Raw genomic sequence first — 16,364 nt, 5'->3', positions numbered from 1 at the left:
AAAAATATTCGAAAACCAGAATACTTACTTCTGGGTTTTCATTGTTTGAGAACCAAGGCATTTGAGAACCAAGGTAACACTGTAGAGCCATTGGAGACGCCCCTATGATTCATTTGTAGCCCACCTTCCATCATAGGATACCAGGTTTAGGATTCTCAGGCAGTGGCGTAGCGTGGGGGATGCAGGGGGGGCCAGCCGCACCGGGCGCAACATCTGGGGGGCACGCGCTCGCACTCGCAGCTCTCTGCCCCTACCTGGCTCACTCACTCTCTCTCACTGCAGTGCTGGCTGTGCGAATCCGATCCGAGCCGCTGGGTCACCGCCCACTGTGGAGGGGGTGGGTGCCAGGCGTGCGGTGCGGAGAGAGAGCGAGGGACTATCTGGGGGAGGGACAGTGCAGCGGCCGCCCAGCGCAGCGCTGAGCGCGGGAGAGAACCAGACCAGACCAGGCAGCAGCAAGAAGAAGCTGGCAGCGGCGGCAGGTTAGGGGTTAGGGGGCGCAAATTACTTGCCTTGCCCCGGGTTAGGGGGCGCAAATTACTTGCCTTGCCCCGGGTGCTGACAACCCACGCTACGCCACTGTTCTCAGGCACCCATCCAGCCACTGGCCGGATCTGGACCTACTGACTATTCAGCAAAGCTGCTGTACCATATGCCTTCAGATTGTGGCAAGGAGCTCCCCCCCCCCCCATTAGATGGCTAAGAGGAAAATGGATTCCACCTGGTTAAAATCGGGTGTGCCATGGAGCTCACTGGGTGGCCTTGGGCCACTCTCAGCCTCTGAGGCCCCTATCTTACAGGGTTGTTGTAAGGATAAGGTGGGAAGGAAGGAAGCCATGTATCTCACCTTGAGCTCCTTTGAGGAAAGGCGAGATACAAACATAATAGATAAATAAATGTCCCTCTGGAATTTTGAAACTAGGCACATTTTTGCATCCAGTAACACAAGTTGGAGCAGGGAAGAAAAAAATCTAATTGCCATACCTTGGTTGCTGTTCTTTAAATCCCAGACCAACCCAGAAACTACCATTTGTTATTGTATTTATGGAATTCCAAAGCTGTCATTTTGCCATGCAATCACAAAAGAAGTTTCCTAATTCATGTATATGTATATATGTGTGTGTGTGTGTATGCAAATGTTAGCAAGATTATCTTTGGGCGGGTGGGGGTCAGACCAGAAAAAAGAACAACTTAGAAAAAACCACCACGTTAACTGTTTCCCACAGGAAAAATTCCAGCAGAATTCAGCAACTCTCCTGCTCCCACTCCTGTCACTTGCATTTCCATCACACATTCAAGCAAAAACAAAATTGCTGGTAAAATATCGTGCGGTCCCCTCCGTCTTGGCTGCTTCCAGCCCAATAATCCCGACATCTAGAGCCAAGACCCAAAAGTATGATTTTTCTAATCACTTTTAGAATAGCCATGAGATGGTGCCCAAGGAAAAACAAACAAACCGATTGTCAGGTATACCAGAAATAAATCTCTCCAAGGTACATCTGGCAAACCAATTGGGAGGACTCAAACCAGCAGGTGTGCAGCCATAATTATGGCCGCAAAAGTATTTGAAACATCCAGGTGTGCTACTGATCAAATATATGAAATCCCTGTTATTCTCTGGAAATTCCAAGCCCACCAGGTGCCCCTCCTTACAAAGGAAAGCAAGATTAAAGAATTAGCAGGCTGATCTTCAAAGTGCTGGCACAACACACACACACACACAATCCCTTTGCTTCCCTCTCTTTTATAGTGCAATCCTATACCCATCTACTCAAAAGTATGACCCATTGAGTTCAATAGGGCTTACTGCCAGGTTAAGTGGACACAGGATTGTGTGTAAACATGGCTGTTTCTCGACAGATACGGAACGGATTGTCTCAAGGAATCTGTCAGGGAACTGCCATCAGAGGCACGGGAGAAGGAGAGGGTCTCTGATTCTGCAGGGGAAGGTCCAAGCGCTAGAGGGAGACTCAGCCGGGAAGAAGGGGAAGAGAATGAGTGTAACACCAGGGATCCAGGAGAGCAACGGGACAGGGAGGTGCAGGGGCTCCAGGATTCTTTGTTGGAAGTTAGCGAGGAGAGCCCAAGCACCCCGCTGCCCACGCCCACCCTGCGCAGGAGACTCCCGTGCAGTGAGAGGCGGAGACGATTGGGCGTCAAACAACTCTTATGTTGGCAACGCTTTAAGAAACGCCCACAGACAGATTCTACGAGTGACTAAGGGCAGCCACGCTGAGATGGGCTGTGCAGTCCAGAGGGTTTAACCAGGCAATCTAATGCTCAAACGGAGCAGGATTACGCACGAGTAACTCCCAACCCATTATAGAATCCACAAAAGTGGGTGGAGAAGGGAGGAGAACGACAGCTCCAGATATCTCCAGCCTTCTGGAGCAAGTCTTATTAAACCTAACCTCACTTCTGTTCAGGTCTTTGCGCTCTCTGAATGGTCCTTGTCTTTGAATTTCTCTTCCTCCTGAAATTGGTTCCGCTGGTATGCAGACCGTTTCTGAAGACTCTTCGCTTAGACTCTTCTTTTCCTTTCCGTTGATCTTGCAAGAGCTTTTTAAAGTCAATATCCCCATCCCTATGTATTTTAGACAGTGGCATGGTTTGATTGCCATTCTGATGCACATACAGTGGTACCTCGGCTTACATACGCTTCAGGTTACATACGCTTCAGGTTACAGACTCCGCTAACCCAGAAATAGTGCTTCAGGTTAAGAACTTTGCTTCAGGATGAGAACAGAAATAGTGCTCTGGCGGTGTGGCGGCAGCAAGGAGGCCCCATTAGCTAAAGTGGTGCTTCAGGTTAAGAACAGTTTCAGGTTAAGTACGGACCTCCGGAACGAATTAAGTACTTAAACCGAGGTACCACTGTACTCCTAAGTACGTGTGTGTGTAGGTTTGTAGCCTAAAGCACCTATTTCCCCCCACCTCACCCAACTCCCCTGCTTTTTTTGCCATTTTTCAAGTTACGCAAACCATTCTAGCAGAATGGGAATGAAGAATGGGTCGTTTTGAGGCACAGATGTTGAGCATTAAGGAGAACAGTCATTAAACAGCACCAGTGTGACATTTGAGGTTCTTGGTTTTGCAGTAATCCTTTTCTGTGCAAATGTCGGGTGTTTAGTTAGCCCATTATCTTAAAAAAAAGGGGGGGAGGTTTTAGCTTACTTTCACGTCTGCCTGATGGAGAGGTTCAGTGCCACCAGAAAAATGACGTGTTCCTACGCTATCAGGGGCTTAAGAAGCTACTCAGTACGTAGTGCTTTGCCGGTTTTGTATATCCAGGACTTGCATGACTCTTTAAAGAAGATGGAGGGCCATTTACTGGCTGGGTCTTGTTTAAAAGACAGGAGGATTGTGGGAAGCTAGATTTCTTGCAGTAGGACTTTCCTATGTTTAGTGGGAACATTCTGCATGAGAACAGGGAGGTGTTCCTTGCGCAGGTCTGGGGCCACCCTTGTTGAATTTCCTGAAGGATGCAACTACAATCATAAAAACAGGCTGCGTCCTGAAAATATGCACCTCAAGTGTTAAAAGCCAAGCTTCAGAGGTACAGCTTCAGCATTCACCAGAAGCTGCATAAAGTGGTACCTAGGGTTAAGAACTTACAGTGGTGCCTCGCAAGACGAAATTAATTCGTTCCGCAAGTTTTTTCTTCTTGCGAGTTTTTCGTCTTGCGAAGCACGGTTTCCCATAGGAATGCATTGAAAATCAATCAATGCGTTCCTATGGAGACCGTCCGGGGACAGAGGGGAAGCGCCGGTCTGTCCCCTCTTCTGAAGCAAGGGGCGGAGAGGAGAAGATCGCTTCTCCCCGTTGCCGCCCCTTGGTTCAAAAGGGGTCCGGGGAGAGAGGGGAAGGCGCTGCGCCTTCCCCTCTGTCCCCGGAGCTTGCGGGGCTGGCAACGGGGAGAAGCGATCTTCTCCGCGCCGCCCCTTGTTTCAAAAGAGGTCCGGGGACAGCGGGGAAGACGCGCTGCGCTTCCCGCTATCCCCGGAGCTTGCGGGGCAAGCTTCGTTTTGCGAAGCAAGCCCATAGGGAAATTCGTCTTGCGAAGCAACTCGAAAACGAAAAAACCTTTCGTTTTGCGAGTTTTTCGTCTCGCGAGGCGTTTGTCTTGCGGGGCACCACTGTAATTCGTTCCAGAGGTCAGTTCTTAACTTAAAACTGTTCTTAACCTGAGGTACCACTTTAGCTAATGGGGCCTCCTGCTGCCACGATTTCTGTTCTCATCCTGAAGCAAAGTTCTTAACCCGAGGTACTATTTCTGGGTTAGCGGAGTCTGTAACCTGAAGCGTATGTAACCCGAAATACCACTGTGCAAGGGATCTCCAACCAGTAGATCCCTGGCTGATCCTGGTAGATCACGGGATCCCTATCGTGTACAAAAAATTTACTGGGGGGAAAGGTAAAAATCTGTTCAATCCTCCTAAGAAAAGCTCAACAACTCTGGGCAATCCATCCCCCCACCCCACGCACGCTCCTGCTCCTTCCAATGACAATGGGTAGATCAATGCTAGTTTTTTTATACTGGGAGTATACATGCCTGCTGCATACTGAAGGTGCCAGATACAAATACAGTGGTACCTCGGGTTAAGTACTTAATTAGTTCCAGACGTCCGTTCTTAACCTGAAACTGTTCTTAACGTGAAGCACCCTTTTAGCTAATGGGGCCTCCTGCTGCCACCGTGCCGCCAGAGCACAATTTCTGTTCTCATCCTGAAGCTAAGTTCTTAACCCGAGGTACTATTTCTGGGTTAGCGGAGTCTGTAACCTGAAGCGCATGTAACCCGAGGTACCACTGTACAGTGGTATCTCGGGTTACGTACTTAATTAGTTCCGGAGGTCCGTTCTTAACCTGAAACTGTTCTTAACGTGAAGCACTACTTTAGCTAATGGTGTCTCCTGCTGCGACCGCGCCACCGGAGAACAATTTGTGTACTCATCCTGAAACAAAGTTCTTAACCCGAGGTACTATTTCTGGGTTAGCGGAGTCTGTAACCTGAAGCGTGTGTAACCTGAAGCGTATGTAACCTGAGGTACCACTGTATGCGGGGAGCAGAGGCTCCAAGTTGCATGCAACATTGGGGGGCGGAGGCTTGTCGCATACGTGTGTTGGGAGGAGGCCACGGGGCCCAGGGAGGCCCTCTGCTGCTGTGGGGAGCCCCAGTGATAACCTCTGCTGGCTGGGTAGTCTTGACAGAGCCCAGCCCCTCAAGATTACGGATGCTCAGCCTCATCTCCACATACGTTGTGGGGGCTGAGCTGTCCTCAACCCGATAGAGTTGGTGCCAGTGGCAGGGAGGGAGTTCAACAGCTATGGGGCTGCCGCAGAAAATAACTAAATAGAAATTCAGTCCATCTCACCACAGTTAGGAATTCTGTGGCCCGTTGACCTGTCGATGGGAAACTTTGAGGCCTCTGCTGCCTTTCTCGGCTTACCTTTATCTTTAAACCAAACTTGGCAAGACAGCACATCATGTTGAGGGCTTCTTCCAGCAAAAGGCTGTCATCTGTGAGTTAAAGCACATGGCGCCCAGAATTCAGTTGCCCAGAGCCTAATCCTGCCAAGGCTTGAAATGTACACCATTTCCTGGTGTGTATATGGTGTGTGCCCTGTTTCACGCAGGGGCAGAGACTGGCTTCTGAACAACAAGGGGAAGGATGCACATAAAATGAAACACTGGAAAACAAGGCTTTCACAACACACCTTAGCTCATTGCATCAGTAAGAGCTCTCTGGCGAGAAAAAGGAAATTCAGCCTTATTTATGAATGGATTTGGCGTATGTTTGAGATTAACTCCCCTCTTCCGCCCTTCCCTGGTGCTGTGTGTCTAAGAATCTTCCATGATGCTCTCCGTGTAGGGACATGCAATTGGAGTTCCAGCTTCATGCCAGCTTAATAACCCTCCCCAGATTCACACACACAAACCTTCCTTCTGTCAGCAAAACACTTGTGTGTCAGTAATTAGAAGTGTGAAAAAGAAAAAGAAAAAGCTGGTATTAAATCCTTCCTCGTAATTCCAGATAGCCTCTGGGGTGACTCTCTTCTCCATTCTGCCTCCATCTTTCTCCTGTAAAACTTCAGAGCGGTGCGTTTTTGGCTTCAAGGACAACACCCTTTTGGGTGTGTTTTTGCAAAGTTGCCGTCTTTCGAGTCAACAGAGCGCTGCATGCACGTGCCCCTGTTTTGAAGGTGTTCGCGAGGGTAGTGACACGACTGGAAGATAAAAGGACTTTAAATCACAACATGGTTCTTTTTGCAAAGGCATCATAATAGAGAGAAAGTTTGCTATAGGCATTGAGGGAAGCAACCTTGTTCAAACGGTGTCGTTTTGTGCAGGTCGTTTTGGACCTGGAAGAAGAAGAGTTTGGATTTTATATCCCGCTTTATCACTACCCAAAGGAGTCTCAAACCGGCTAACAATCTCCTTTCCCTTCCTCCCCCACAACAAACACTCTGTTAAGTGTGGGGGGCTGAGAGACTTCAGAGAAGTGTGACTAGCCCAAGGTCACCCAGCAGCTGCATGTGGAGGAGCGGAGACGCGAACCCGGTTCCCCAGATTACGAGTCTATCACTCTTAACCACTACACCACACTGGCTCTCCAGTGGGAAGAGGGAGTAATGGTCACTTCACTGACGCACGTGGGGGCCAGGAGCGAAACCCCCGCACAGAATGGTCGCTGCCTGTATATAAAAATAATACAATACAGTACCTTGGTTCTCAAACTTACCGTATTTTTCGCTCTATAACACGCACCCGACCATAACACGCAAGTAGTTTTTAGAGGAGGAAAATCTGTAGGCATGCCACCCGTAGGCATTCCCTCCATAACACGCACATACATTTCCCCTTACTTTCTAGGAGGAAAAAAGTGAGTGTTATGGTGCAAAAAATACGGTAATCCGTTCTTTCCAGTAGCACCTTAGAGACCAACTAAGTTTGTTATTGGTATGAGCTTTTGTGTGCATGCACACTTCTTCGAAGCTCATACCAATAACAAACTTAGTTGGTCTCTAAGGTGCTACTGGAAGGAATTTTTGTTTGTTTGTTTTGACAACGGCAGACCAACACGGCTACCCTACCTGTAACTTAATCCGTTCCGGAAGTCTGTTCCAAAACGAAAGCACGCTTTCCCATAGAAAGTAATGCAAAGCGGATTAATCCATTCCAGACTTTTAAAAACAACCCCTAAAACAGCATGAATTTTACTATTGATCCATGAAATGAAAGCAATAAATAATGTACTGTACTATAAAATAAATAAAACAGTATTGTAGATGGGGGAAAAAATAAAATTATTTTTTTTCTTACCTGTACTAATGATAGTCATTGTTTGGATGGGGGGCTTTTATCCATTTCTGCAGTCACACAATCAGTCAGTCAGTAGCTGAACTGGGATCCACACAGTCACAAAAACAAATTAAGCAAAAAAGCCTCAAAACAATAAATAGCAAAACAAATAGCAAAAACAAAAGCACCAAATATAAACTCCAAATATCACCTCAGAACATTGCAATCGGAAACGGAAGGCATGAATTACAATGGGGGCACACAAATTAACAACGCAACAGGAAACACAAAACGAAGCATGTTCGGCTTCTGAAAAATGTTCGAAAACTGGAACACCTACTTCCAGTTTTGCAGTGTTTGGGTTCCAAGTTGTTTGTGAACTAAGCTGTTCGAAATCCAAGGTACCACTGTACAGATTCCGCATCCCAAACTAAACTGCTACTACTAGAAACAGCAACAATAATAATTCCATATTTTAAGTGACATAATGGAGCGACAATAAATATCTCAGAGCAATGTACCGAAGTAAAATAAATAAGAAACCACAAAAGCAAATAATTCTGTGATTCTATGAAATCTTACACGAAACGCATCAAGATACAGCATCAAGCTGCCAGGTTTTATGCCGCATAAAAACCCCTGACAGAAATCGATCTTTCCCTTCAAATGTAACTCAATGCAGCAATGAAACGACGAAAGAAAGAGAGAGAAAAATCCAAACTCTAAACAAGGATTTGGGATGAAAATCACCTTAATTTCCCATGACACACTAAAGTCGTGATCCTAAGCATGCTTATCTTCAAATAAATCCTGCTGCAATCAGTGAGACTTGCCTCTCGGTCGACATGTTTCTGTTGGGTTGAAAGTTTCGTTGGTGCGATATGGTTCTTTTTGGGGATACTTGATTGCAACTGGCAGACAGAGAAAAGGATCCCTTTGCCGCTTTCTTCTTTTTTAAAAGAAGTCTCCATCTCAGGAAACATTAAAAACAAACTCTTTTGACAGATTCGTAGTAGTTGACATCCATCATGATGATATCTCCTACCTTTTTTTTTTTAGGAAAGCAGTATACAGGAAATAAAACACGTGATGTTATGGGGTTGGTTTGTTTTCCTACGAAAAGCAGTATCTGCTAAAAAAAAAAAAACAACCCTTGAGAATGCTCAGAAAATACAATTTGAAATATCCAGGAAAAAAACCATCCCAGATCAAATCATGTCTGTATCTGGACATCTGCGAAAGGCTTTCCTTTTAAGGATATATTGATTTATATATTTATTTTAAATGAAACATACTCCGCAGCAAAACCTTAGACATGTCTTCTCAAAAGTCAAGCCCACTGAGCGTTGAGGGCAGAGGAATCCTACTGGTGGGTTGCGGGGATCCAAAACAGGGGTGCCAATTTTAATAAAATATGGGGGGGGCAGGTGACCTCCACCACATATAACTGATCACATGATGTGTTGCATACTTACCATTTGAATGGCAATGCCCAACATCTTTGGGGGGCCTAGCCTCTTCAAATATTTTTTTGGGTGGGGGGCAAAGGGACCTCATTCCCTTGGAGTTGGCTTCTATGATCCGAAATTTTGAAAAGTCTTCTAGGCAAGCATGGCGAAAAAGAAGGGAGTGGCCTTTCCCCAATCCCTTGAGGGGGGGCACTTTTTAAACTTCATATTTCCTTCCCATTGTCCCTCCCTTATAAAGAACAGAAAGGCAGTGGAAAGATGTTGGGCCCTTTGGTTCAAAACCTGCACCCAGTCAGCCCCAGGCAAATCCTTTTTTTTTTTTTTTTTGCCTCTGATAATATTGGAGCTCCAATGTCAGTAAACTAAGACCAGTGGAGGCTTCTGCAAGAAGCGTTCTGTGGTCAGATCTCTGGAATATATAAAATGCAGTCAGATAAGCCTAAAACGAGCCTATATAAGCTTCCCTTTAAGCTGCAAAGAGGTGGCACTCTGCTGAACTCACAAACGTGAGGAAGGAAGCATAATGTCTAATAAATATATCATCTCCTAGTATCTATTCACATCCCAACAAGATCTCCCCCTCCAAGGTCAGACCTGTCTCTCTGCCTTACATAAGACACCCTGTGACCTCTGGGATGCCATATGATTGTACCCTTAATTATTCCCACAAAGATCTAGTTGGCCTGTTTTTTAAATATACAGCGGTTTGTGTGCTACGGCTTGACAGTTTTCTCTTGAAATGGTGCTGTACCAACAGCGAGCCCCGGAAGCATCGTAATGGTGGTGGTGGGGAGTGTTTTGGCATTTAGCAATAGGTGTTGGGGCACAATTTCGCTAGGACAGGCATGTCCAAAGTCCGTTTTGGGGCCTAATCCAGCTGGCTTGCCAGTTTAATCTAGCCCCTGTGGCAGTGTGTTTATTTCCCCTGTTTAATCTAGCCCCTGTGTTTATTTCCTGGGGTAAAATCCTAACAACTTCAATCCTAAAAGAAGCTCAACAACTTTGGTTGGCCCTTTGGTCAGCCCCCACGGCCCTTTACTTCATCAAATTTGGCCCTCAAAAGTTTGGACACCATTTGGCTTTGTTGTTTAGTCGTTTAGTCGTGTCTGACTCTTCGTGACCCCCTGGACCAGAGCACGCCAGGCACTCCTGTCTTCCACTGCCTCCCGCAGTTTGGTCAAACTCATGCTGGTAGCTTCGAGAACACTGTCCAACCATCTCGTCCTCTGTCGTCCCCTTCTCCTTGTTCCCTCCATCTTTCCCAACATCAGGGTCTTTTCCAGGGAGTCTTCTCTTCTCATGAGGTGGCCAAAGTATTGGAGCATCAGCTTCAGGATCTGTCCTTCCAGTGAGCACTCAGGGCTGATTTCCTTCAGAATGGATAGGTTTGATCTTCTTGTAGTCCATGGGACTCTCAAGAGTCTCCTCCAGCACCATAACTCAAAAGCATCAATTCTTCGGCGATCAGCCTTCTTTATGGTCCACTGGGCTAGGAGCGTTCATTCTCCTATCCCCGAGCCCAAATATCAGTCTCAGTTTATTACTTCTGTTAAATCAAGGTGTTTGAATTCACCAAAGCTTTGGGGAAGTAGTCAAAGTATGGGCTGTATATGAGTATCCGAGTTTTCCATCTATGGCAAAGGTGGGGGACCTCTGGCACATGGGCAAGATGGCTCAGGGGTTCAAATTCGGTCTGCGAGGCCTTTTCTCACAAGCTACGTCCACCTGCCCCACATCCCGACATCTGGGGCAGGTAGAAACCCGTGTGCGAATGCAGGGTTCTCCTGATTTTCATGAGATAGCAGGCTTTGTCTCTCAGCTGATGGGCACCAGAGGTGCTTTAAAGCAGCGGTTCTCAACCTGCGGGTCCCCAGATGTTGTTGGACTACAACTCCCATCACCCCTAGCTAGCAAGGCCAGAGCTGCAGGGATGATGGGAGTTGTAGTCCAACAACATCTGGGGACCCACGGGTTGAGAACCGCTGCTTTAAAGCATTGCGCAGGGCTGTCTGGAAACCCATTAGGAGACGCTTTGAATTCCCAGCTTTGGGACTTGAGAGCATGAAATCACACAGCATCATTATGATGCCAGGCGATTGACAGGTGGCTGGCCCCACCCACCCGTCAGATTTTGCCCGCGAGGCTAGGATCTTCTAAGGATCTGACCCGTGGAGCCAAAAAAAGGTTCCACACCCCTGATCAATGACATATGTACAATGATGTACGTCAATAGCTGTTTGTTTCTCCATTCAGTAACTGGGTGTGTGTGTGTGTGTGTGTGTATGTGTGCGTTGTGCTTCCCATTGACATTTTTTTTTCTCTTACAGGAGCTTCTAATACATTATTGCCGTAATGGCTCTGCCTTCCCCGGATCCCCAGTATGTTCTGCGGGGAACAACTGATGCAGTCAATGCTCTGTGCTTTCATTGTTCAGATCCAGAACCGGAATTTCCCATTCTTTTCTCTGGGTGAGTATGGGGGGGTGTCAGGATCAGAGATAAAATTATATTAGAAAAAAGTCTTAAACAAGCATAGTCTTACGATCTGCTCAGCAGTTTGCTTTTAATGTACCGTACTTTTCCGTATATAAGGCTAGTTTTTTTACTTTACAATTATGTGGAAAACTCTGGGTTGTTTTATACACGGGGCAATCTCCCCTCTGCTTTCTTAAATTGGAATCCCTAAAAATAGGGGGCATCTTATACATGGGGGCATCTTATACACAGAAAAATACAGTATTTTATGTGCCATGAATGTATGCATTGAACTCTGTCTGTTGGGTCTTTGGATCGCAATGAAGAATTGAATTGAAAATGGATGTTTGGTATTAACCTTTGTGTTCTTTTTCAAACTTTTTCAAAAAAAATTTGGTTAAAATTTCAGATATACATTTTCCACCATTAAATATACAACAGTACTTACGACGACTTCCCTTCTCCTTTCATGGTTCCTTGTACTTCCAAAATTAGCTGCATATTTTATTCCCGCCATCTAGTTTCCCCCTTTCCATTATATCTTAATCAGGCAGAGGGCCTTCTCGGTAGTGGCGCCCGCCCTGTGGAAAGCCCTCCCACCAAATGTCAAAGAATTAAAACAATTTTCTGACTTTTAGAAGACATCTGAAAGCAGCTCTGTTTAGGGAAGTTTTTAATGTTTGGTGTTTTATCATTTTTATTACTATTATTATCATTAATTCTGTTGGGAGCCGCCCAGAGTGGCTGTGGAAACCTAGCCAGATGGGTGGGGTATAAATTATTATTATTATTATTATTATTATTATTATTATTATTATTATTATTATTATTACTGTTGAATTTACAATAATCCTGCTAGCATTTTCATTTGCTTGCAGTTGATTTCCGGTTACTCCACAGATATTTTCCATTCCTCTTTATATACCCAGTCTTCTTGTTCTCTTACCATGCTGGCTAGACCTGCTAGCTCTGCGTATTCCATTATTTTCAGCTGCCATTCTTCTTTCTTTGAAACCTGTATTCTTTTTCTAACTTTAATAACATCTAAAAAGAAAACCAAAAGGCGTGTGACTGTGTAAGGCAAGCAAAGCAAGCATATTCAGATTCTCTTTGTATGCAGAATTTTTTTGTTTTTGTTTTGGAGTGCGGCGGCTTAGGCATCCCTGCCATAAAATTTAACTTTCAAGGAACATCCCAACATTTTACTGATTTTTCCCTCCCCCGAAAGGGAAAGTAATGATCAAATCAGCAAGCTTGTAGTGATTTTTTAAAAAACATCTCTGCAGTGTAGAAAGTCCGTAGGCAGCTTAGATAAGTTTGGAATTACCACCAGATTGCTCATGCTTTGAAACGGTTGCTGATGAAATTAGCATTTGTCTCCCTCCCACACTTTTTTCTTTTCTTGTTTAGATCTTCTAATGGGCTGGTCCATATCTGGAATCTGAAAACACACAGGGTGGATAGGACACTGGATGGGCATGGCGGGAAATCAGTGTACTGGGTGAAAACTTTACGCAACAGAAGAAACGCACTTCTTAGGTGAGTGAGTGATGCAATTCAGAAGGCGCACACTTAGAAGATTGCGGAATTAACGATGTCTCTAGAAAAGGGCATCAGAATGAAAAACTGGAGCAGTGGAGAGGGGAATTCTTTTACAGCCCAGGAGCCCACATTCCCCTCTGCGCAACCCTTTTGGGGAAACATGGTAGTGGTGGGCGGGGCCAGAGGTCAAAGTGGGCGGAGCAACAGATTGCATGGCTCCTTTCTATGGTAGGCAAGTCTCTGCAACATCTGGAGGGCGACACAGGCTCCACATCTCTGGATTTCATTGACTGGGAGCAGCTCTGCAGGGTTTGAGCCAGGAGTCTTTCCCAGCTGCAACCTGGAGGTGCTGCCAATAATTACCGTATTTTTCGCTCTATAAGACGCACCCAACCATAAGACGCACTAGTTTTTAGGGGAGGAAAACAAGAAATAAGAAGCCTCCTGAGCGAAGAGGGAGCGCAGGGTTCTGGTCTCATGAGGCAGAGCGTCCCACCAGGCCAGAGCCAGTGTTGAAAAGGCCCTGGCTCTGGTTGAGGCTAATCTAACTTCCTTAGGGCCCGGGACCTCTAGGGTGTTGCTATTTATGGACCTTAAGGTCCTCCGTGGGGCATACCACATAGGATTGTGAAGGATTGTTACAAGACCGCCGTTCCCTTCACAGAACTACAATTCCCAGCGTTCTTTAACTATGAATCCCTATGCTGGAGAATTCTGGGAACTGAAGCCCTGTGAAGGGAATAGGGGTCTCCTAACAACTCTCACTATCCTTAACATACTACGGTTCCCAAGATACTTTTTTGGGTGGGAAGAAGCCATGCCTTTTTAAAGCGGTATGATACTGGTTTAAATGTATAGTGCGGATGCGGCCTTGGTTAACGTTGGATACAGGCCATTTAATACACACACAGAATCAGCAGAAGAGAACTTTTCCTGCATCTGGATGAACAGCCTCTCGTTCACACAAGCTTCTGCCACAATAAATCTGCTAGGTGCCACAAGGCCTTCGGTTGTTTTGACTGACAGAACGCTCCACCTTCTTCTGGAGCGGATTGCCAAAGCGTCAGGGTAATTTGGAGATGTTTTGACATGTTTATCAAGAAAAGACATCTTCCGTAGCAGACCTTATTAGCATTTATATTTGTTGTCGTCTGCATAACCACAATTAACAACCCAGAATTAAATTTGAGTTGTTAAGATAATTACATGGTTTTCATTTCGCATGCACTCTGTGCTCAGAAGCATTGACACAGAAATCTTTCAGGAACTACAGTTATTTCTGGGTAGTGTTCCTTAATTTTCAATCTCCATAAGAGAATGTCTGTATAGGTTGGTCTCTGCACTTAGCTGGGGTTGATTGAATAAGCAATTCGGTCAGGATACCTGAGAAACCTCACTTGTGTTGATGGACTTCTGAGTCCATCTTAACACCCACATTTCAAATGTCTATTACTGTACTTCGTATGAGGTTTGGTTCTCGTAATTTTAAGTATCTCATCTGTCGTCTGTAATGTTAATTGTACTGCAGATCAATATATTTTGTTTATTTTAAAATTACATGGTAGCAACACAATGCAAATGTTTTGTTTGTTGCAGTTATTAATACTATCTTCGTATGTGGCGTGTCATTGTTGTCGTTTACTAGCAGCCTCATACCTGATGTGGCTCTGGAATTCTAAGAAACAAAAAAATCAGTGCTATTGTGAAAGGTTTAGTCCGCCATTTTGATGCAAAACAGTGTCTAGTTGTATCCAGACATGGTCAAAAATGTGCTTGTTTATCTCAGATATCATCGTGCAAAACCTAGTTACAATATCTTAAGAGGTGCCCCAATACATAGCAAATAACTTTCCAAAATGTATATATTAGATTTTTGTGAGTTGGGGGAGCTGGTGCATTTTATGTACTTTGACCTTTCATCCAAAACTGACAGACGGCAATGTTCTTTTGGCTGGAAGAGGGGAAAGCCATCCAGACTTCTTGCAAACTTGTTTCCCCTGTGGCCTGAAGCAGGGGCGGCTTGTCCCGTTTCAAAGCTTGAGGCAAAATGGAAAGTGCCGCCCTCTCTGCCGCTGCTGCACTTCCCACCCCGCGGCTGCTGGCATCCGTGCCAATTTCTGGCAAGATCTCACCAAAATCTCACGAGATTTCGTGTACTCTACGATATCTCACGAAATTTCAGCGATTCCCACTGGAAATGAGCACCGATGCTTCGGCTGCTTCATTGTGGATGGGCTGGGCTGGGCCTGAGGTAAATTTAGCAGCCGCCTTGTTGAAGCTAAGCAGGTCTAGGTGTGGTAAGTGCTTGGAGCCACATGTGCACCACATTGTGTTCCATAATGGAAGAAAGGTGGGATATATATGTAATAGAACAAAAGCTCTTACCTGTTTCGGAAAGTTGCTTGTTCCCTATGCATCTTGAGGTGTCGTAATCAATTTGTTCTGAGAAACAAGGAGCAGGTTCCCATCTTTGTTTGGATACAGTTGGGTGCCATTTTGAATCAAGATGGCAGGCTGACTTTTTGGAAGCTGCACTGATTTTAACTACAGTGGGCGCTCGGGTTGCAAACGTGATCCGTGCGGGAAGCACGTTTGCAACCCGCAGCGTCTGCAACCCGCAGCGCCACGTCTGCGCATGCGCAGGTTGCGATTCTGCACATGCGCAAGCACCAAAACCCAGATGTAACCCATTCCAGTACTTCCGGGTTCGGCGCACTGCACAACCCAAAATCGCGCAACCCGAAGCGTCTGTAACCCGAGGTATGACTGTACTGATTTCCATGTCACCATGTGTTGGCAGTTCATCCCATTCCAACATTAGTCTGCAGTAAACAACAACAACAAAATTAAGCACACAGGTGATGCTGGAGGATCTGGATTGGTACTTCTCAGCCCACTGGGCCCCTTCCCAGGATCCAGTTCTTCCAGTTCCCCATTCTCACTCCATTCCTCTTCCTACTCTGGCAATTCCCACCATGATTTCTTCATGGGCACCATACAGCTAAACCCAAGGATGTTTGGTGCCTTCTATATCTGAAGGGCCTGTACTGCAGATTAGATATTTGATGAGTGCTATCACGTTCGTTGCCATCCCAGCCAGGTCTCCCCTTCTCCAGACCAAACACACCCAACTGCTTCAACCTTTCCTTTAACATTAGACTAGTTAGACCGATAGCCCGATTCAGGATACAACAGCTTCATACATTCATGGCTCCTGAGCCTGGAGGCTTGAGCTCAAAACACGCAAGATTTGTTCTTGTTGTTTAGTCGTGTCCGCCTCTTCAGGACCCCCTGGAGCAGAACACGCCAGGCACTCCTGTCTTCCACTGCCTCCCTCAGTTTGGTCAAACTCATGCTGGTAGCTTCGAGAACACTGTCCAGCCATCTCATCCTCTGTCGTCCCCTTTCCCAGCATCAGGGTCTTTTCCAGGGAGTCTTCTCTTCTCATGAGGTGGCCAAAGTATTGGAGCCTCAGCTTCACAATCATTCAACAATGATATTAATGTGACATGTGTTGTTTTCTTTAATTTGACTGGCAAATACAGTGGTACCTCATGTTACAGATGCTTCAGGTTACA

General features: G+C 45.8%; 1 protein-coding gene across 5 annotated transcripts in view; it reads left to right on the top strand.

The window, feature by feature from the left end:
• The window catches only part of GNB1L (G protein subunit beta 1 like), a 92,601-nt gene that overhangs the window by 41,842 nt on the left and 34,395 nt on the right, over positions 1–16,364 (top strand). For 4 of the 5 annotated variants that reach the window (XM_083479076.1, XM_083479080.1, XM_083479078.1 and 1 more), the window contains 2 exons: positions 11,098–11,238; positions 12,655–12,783. In XM_083479076.1, coding sequence (XP_083335202.1) covers positions 11,123–11,238; positions 12,655–12,783 — 245 coding nt within the window. In that variant the 5' untranslated portion in view covers positions 11,098–11,122. Of the gene's footprint in view, positions 1–10,900; positions 10,992–11,097; positions 11,239–12,654; positions 12,784–16,364 lie in introns of those variants that run through there. The other variant, XM_083479079.1, reaches the window with a different exon arrangement.

This window comes from Podarcis liolepis, assembly GCF_965112155.1.
Source record: "Podarcis liolepis genome assembly, chromosome: 15".
Taxonomy (NCBI): domain Eukaryota; kingdom Metazoa; phylum Chordata; class Lepidosauria; order Squamata; family Lacertidae; genus Podarcis; species Podarcis liolepis.
This window is presented reverse-complemented; position numbering and strand designations above follow the sequence as displayed.